The sequence below is a fragment of the Lagopus leucura genome, unplaced genomic scaffold (assembly GCF_019238085.1).
Source record: "Lagopus leucura isolate 7727_CA_CO unplaced genomic scaffold, USGS_WTPT01 Super-Scaffold_100001, whole genome shotgun sequence".
NCBI classification, from domain to species: Eukaryota; Metazoa; Chordata; class Aves; order Galliformes; family Phasianidae; genus Lagopus; species Lagopus leucura.
The window spans coordinates 98,476,644-98,482,643 of record NW_024962262.1 but is presented as its reverse complement, the minus strand read 5'-3'; the positions used below and the strand labels follow the sequence as shown (position 1 = coordinate 98,482,643).

Here is a 6,000-nt window from a genome sequence, read left to right as displayed (position 1 = left end):
GGACTTTGCACGGAGTGTGGTTTTTCTCCAGCCATGCAAACTGATTCCCTTGTAACTGAGAAACGTGACCTAACTGGTTCTCTGCACCACCTGCACATGCCAGAGTTACTGGGTTCCGGTTTTCCTTTCTCTGCTCAAGGCTGGCAGCTCCCTGCAGCTGCCCTCATACCCCTGCAGCTGAGACCTAGGCTGTAGTGCTGCCTTCTCATCTGCAAATGAATGCCCATCAATGTTTTCACATGCATGAGTTATCTGGAAACCCCATGTACCCCGCATCTTCCTTGACGTGGCTGTGCTTTCCCCCAGGGTAGAGCAGGCTTGATGCAGGCTGAGTGCATTCCTTTCTCCCTTCCTCCCCAACTCACTCTGCCCTGAAGTAATTCCCAAGGCATTTCTGTGGCATCTGAGACCCTGAGAGATGTGGTTTTCATCATGTGCTGTTAGCCCTGCATCCCACCAGCAGCGATGGGTCCTGTCCCAGTTGCTGCACGCCAACTGGCTTTGAGCAGAGTGAAATTGCTCCCCATGAGCTGACCAGGAAAACACTGTGGCTGCACAGTCTCTCTTCCAGGTTTCTAACAGTCAAAATAATAATTATGTGGCCTGGGAAACAATGATTACTGCCCATAAGCCTGGGAACGGCTTTTGCTATTCAGCCTTATGGGAACCCATATTGCTCCCGTGGAAGGGGATTATTTACCTAGCCCTGAGAAAAAGCAGAAGAGGCTGCATGCTATTGTACTTCTGAGTCCCACGACCGTGCAGCTGGTGAGTGGCTTCCTCTGGCTGTCATTAATCCTTGATGCCTGACGGCTCCTGCACGTGCATCCTTTGGTTCCTGGCGGCTGGGAAGCCTGTCCATTGTTTTAGTGCTTTTGTCCCAGAACCCACAGCTTTCTGGAGCCTTTCTTTCTGGCCATGTCTGGCCAAAACGTCACCAAGTGACTGAACTGCAGAACCAAAAGGAAATTGGTGGGGATGGGAGGATTTCAATAGGGTTGATGCCTGTGCGTGTGCACAGATGTACTTAGGAGTTGGGGCACACGAGGAAACCCTAACAGGCCCTTTGTTTCTTCGACACCAAAAGGAGTCATCAGAGTAGCAGCCAGGAGCTGGGGGAGGCCTGGATGATGGCCCCCATGTAGCAGGGAGAGCCAGCTCCCTCCATGGGATGTGCCAGCCCCATGCAAGGCTGCAATTTAGTTGGGGGAGACAGTGTGTCTGCCTGCGGCATGAAGCCTCCTTCCTCTGGGAATGGCCTGGCACAACTGCAGCCCTGTTGGGGCTGCTCAAAGGGACTTCATGATGATGCCAAAAGTGCCGAGAGCAGGCACTATGTTGCTTGTGGTTCCCCAAAGGCTTTGCTGGAGGCTTTGCCATGTGGTGGAGTGAACAAACTGGCCTATGGCACTTGGTGTCCTTCAGCAGGATTTAGAGTTTATCCTATTGCAGGGATGCTCCTGAGCACAGCCCTGCTTTTAGCACCTTCCTCTGCCCTGTGATTATCCAGCTCCCAATGAAAAAAATCAAGTGTGCTTCAAACAGAGTACATGGCTTTGACTTGGGGAGGCTCAAAAAATACTGTAGCTGTCACAGATTTTAACACGAAGGGCTGTACAACAGGAGGGGCAACAGGAGCACACACCATTCTGCTCCCACAGTGCTCAGCTGGAAGACTGCTTTGCTCCCTCTGGCCACAAAGGTCTGAGCAGAGGGTGAGAGGCTCTAAAAGACAGCCAGCAACTGGCTGGCCACACCAACTGATTCCCAAAGTTGTTTTTTTTGTTTTTTTTGCTGTTTGTTCTCACCACCCTGCCAAAACACAGATGAAATGGAGTTCATGTGACCTTCTTGAGTGGTGACAGCAAAGGGAGGTGCTTGAGAAAAGCCAGAAACTAACGGGAGAGAGAGCAGAAGGAGGAGACTGAGACAACAGAGTTTGTGGTTTTTTAACTATCAAATAATACACTTCAGACTTGCAGTGGTTTTTTTTGTTTTGTTTTGTTTTTTTTTTTTTGTTTACTGTTCAACAGTTTGAACCCGACCCAACTGTTTTCCTTCCCTTGTGGCCATTTTAAAGTCTTTTTTATTTTTATTTTTTCTTCTGGGAAGAAAATAAATGTGATCTGAGGGAGGAGCCCTGCTTCCCTTGCCGTCCCCACCTGTGTGGGAGCAGTGGTGGCAGAGGCTGAGGCTGCATCATGCCAAGCAGGCATGTGGAAGATGCCACAGCGTATTTGGAGCTGTGAAGCAATTACAGCAAAATTTAGTTCTGCCTTGAGAGCGGCCGGGTTATTTTTGTTTCATTGACAATAAAGATATTGGAAAACCAGAGGTCATTTCCTTAGGACAACAATTCCCTATCTGAAACAGGCACTAGCATGATCTCCGGTATGCACCCCCTCTGTGGTCTAGGTTGGCATGGAGAGCTGAGCTGCAATTGTAATGTGGCACAGCAGTCTTATCCCCTGTGCCAGCCACTGAGAGCACAGGGACCTGGGAAGGACTTTTGGCTGATCTGCTGCAGGATTTGCAAGCATGCAGAACTGATCTGTCAGGAAAACGAGAATGGCTCTAGCCTCTTTTGTCCTGTCCCAACTCAGCTGCACCCTTCTGAGGGCATGGGCAGAGGGGAACATGTCCCAAGTAGAGGGCCCCACTTGTCTCCTTGTCCCATGTGCTGTCTGTCCCTGCTACACCCATCTGAGGACCCCTCACCCAGCACTGTCTGCCCATGTCGTTTCCAGAAGCTTGGATGTGAAGTCAGCAGGCTGAGAGCCAGGGATCTGCAAAAGAGGAAACTTGAGGCTAAGCTCATTCAATCTCTTGCAGGAATGTCTTTGCCACAAAGAAAATCTTTTGTTCTCTCTCTGTCAGTCAGACAATCTTCAAGTTTCAGGCCACTTTGCTTTAAAAATCAGCTGTCTTCTGTCTTGTGCAAGGAAAGGATCTGCAGACAGAAGAAAAAGCCTGGTTAAAAAAAGCTCCTCTCTCCAGCAAGCAGGGCTGTTTGTCACCCACTTGGAAATTTGTAAACTCTTTCCTCTGTATTTATCTAACTCTGCTATTTTGGGATTTGCCAGAGCTGTCTGTGCTGGCAGAGCATGCGCTTCCAAGAGAGTGGAGGGAAGAATAGGGAAAGATGCAAAGCACTGCAAAAGCATTTGAGTCCCACAGGACTCAGCTGAGAATAGCGCCCTGACCTGGCAGCTAATACAGCCTGGGAAGACAGTGGGCAGACACTGGACAATGAAGGGTTGGACTAGATGATCTCCTGAGGTCTCTTCCAACCCCTTTGATTCTGTGATTCTCATCTGGAGGGCTCACTTCAGTCCTGTGCTTCTTAAAACCTGAGATGGCACCAGTTGATTCTTCCCCAGTGGTACACCTGCAGGGTGGCACACCTGGGCTCGTGGGGACACAAGGACATGGCACCACAGCCATCCTTGCCTGTTTGCACATAGCAGTATGCTGCCCCATCCAAAGTCCAGGTTGGAGCTGCTGCTCATCCCATAACCATGCACAAAGCCAATCCTCGTTTACTGAAGGCTTGTGGTAGCAGTATTTTTTAGCTCTAGAGTTTTGATGAGCGCTCGTCTTCCAGTAGCCAAGAGGTCATGGTGTCTGGATAGATTACAACCTGAACATCTGCATTCTATTACACAGGGATGGGAATTATTTTTCAGCATTCCCCACATCTTCTAGCAGTGACAGTAGTGATTAAAGCCTGGAGTGGATTCCTGTGTAGTATTTTGACTTCCTTTACTTTCACATCCTGCTCATAAACAGGAGAAAAGGGCTTTCCTTGGGTGCTGAGTCAGGAAGCTCGTGTGCCTTACGGCAATGCCGACATGCTGATGAAAGCCCAAGGATGTCAATAGGCCCAAAGCAGCTGAACAAACCTGCCAAGAGGTGCCAACAATAGCAGGATGTCACTGCGCTTTGCAAGAGGATGTTCCCATTCGCTGATTTGGCTCCTGTGCCAAAAGCCTTCCATTGGCCCAAGGAATAGAGCCAACATCTCCAGGAAGCAACCATGAGCAGACTCTGGTGGGTCACTGCAAGCGCCATGGCTTCAGCTTCCCATCCTCAGAGCCAGGAAGGGAAGAGGAAATGTGCCCAGGATTGCTGTGGGCAGCACCACCGTGAGCGGCTCTTGTTAGGACTGGGGCTGTGTTAAAATTATAGAGTCTTAGAATGGATTAGGTTGGAGAGGACCTTTAAGATCATCTTTTTCCAACATCCTGCCATGGGCAGGGTTCCCAGCCACTAGATCAGGCTGCTTGGAGCCCCATCCAACCTGACCTTGAATGCCTCCAGGGATGGGGCATCCACAGCCTCTCTGGGCAGCCAGTTTATCTGGACCTGGCTCTGTGAACCTCACTGGAGGCTGAGACTTGAGGAAAAATAGGAAGAAGAGGCCAAGAGGAATAGGGTTGATGTGCTCTATCCTATAGCAAAAGCCTAGAGACTCTAACGTCCAAGAGACCACTCCAGCCAGGAAACACCCTCAAAATTTCCTGACTGAGGGAGGACTATATGAGGGCTGCTCTGAATGTATTGCCTCCTACTTAATTGGCCTACAGTGTCAGAAGCAGATGTTGGTGGTACGGCAGCAGAGGCTGAACCTTCCCACCAATATTCCATTACATGTTGTTGCTGTGCAACAAATGGCAGCAGAAGGGCAGTCTGACAAAATGATGTCTGACATGGAAGTGTGGATGAAGCAAAGGGGTGCCACTCAGTTCCTCCATGCACAAAAATGGCCCCCACTGACATTCATCGACACTCTCAAAACATTTATGGAGACCAAACAGTGGATGTCAGCAGAGTGAGGTGGTGGGTAGTGTGCTCTAGCAGAGGGAACAGCAGCAATGGGGTGCTGCTGTGGGTGCAGATTTTTACGAGCATGGCATGCAGGCTCTTGTTCATGACTGGTGAACACGCTCAGCTAAGATGGTGACAATGTTGAAAAACAGTGTTTTGTAGCTGAGAATTTGCTCTATCAAATACTGTTATTGTGTTCTTTGTATCTGTAGTATTTTCCAAGAAAATAAATAGGAGGTGTTACTTTCAAAGAGAACCTACGTACTTTCTCTCCTCATTATGCTAGGAGAGGTTAATGAGCCTGCATTTCTAGGCTGTTGGTTTTGGGCTTGTGCAGGTCACCTTTTTTTAAAAAAAAGACTTCTTTCATGGAAGTTTTCCCTACAACATGTTGTAAGACAGCCAAGGGCAGACAACCATCTATAAATGAGTGCGGCCGTGCTGGGTGGGTCTCAGTGCTGAAAGCAGCGGCTGTCTGCAGTCTGGATGCGGCCAAGGAGGCAGGAGGAGGGCAGGCTGCCTGGCCGGGAGCCCTGTCCTGTGGGGCCAGTAAGCTTTACTGCCCACTTTCCCTGCAGCTCTGCCAGCCCTTATCCCTCTTTACCCATTTCTCTGTGAGCTTGTCACCAGGTGCTGGAGGAGGCTCTGGGGATGCTACTGGGGTGGAGAAGGCCACCTCTTGCCCCCCTGCATGGCCATATGCCACCCATGGGGACAGAGAAGGCCAGGAAGGCTGGCAGTGCTGGCAGTGTGTGTGTATGCAGCGCTTCTGCCGGTGGAGAGAGAAAGGAAAGGCAGGTGCAGCACCCAAAACTAGATATAAATGAGTCATCTCCACCAGCTGATGGCCAGGGGGTCCTGGAAGATGTCAGTATTTCTGTCTTACTTTCTGGAAAATAACCAGCCTTACACATGCACCCCAGTGGAAAACTACTGCAGAAAGAGTCACGAACACAGCCCAGACTGGTGGTGATGCCCACGCTGGAGCAAGCCCTGTGCTGGGCGCCCTATCTCTAAGGAAGGCACCCATTTCCTGCACCCTTCCCAAGCATCCTTTGTTCTCTAGCTTCTTCCCTGGGGTAACCCTTAGTGCCCACCCATTTTCTCTAGTGCTAAATCCTCCTCTGACCACCCGCATTTAGGATTTAGCTCCACACTGCAGCAGTGCCCAGC

The 6,000-nt window shown here is 50.1% G+C and overlaps 1 protein-coding gene across 1 annotated transcript in view; it reads right to left on the bottom strand.

The window, feature by feature from the left end:
- Positions 1-2,133: 2,133 nt before the first annotated feature.
- The window catches only part of MAB21L3 (mab-21 like 3), a 40,955-nt gene continuing 37,088 nt past the window's right edge, over positions 2,134-6,000 (bottom strand). Inside the window, exon 12 of the mRNA XM_042867805.1 lies at positions 2,134-2,950. Coding sequence (XP_042723739.1) covers positions 2,918-2,950 — 33 coding nt within the window. The 3' untranslated portion in view covers positions 2,134-2,917. The remainder of the gene's footprint in view (positions 2,951-6,000) is intronic.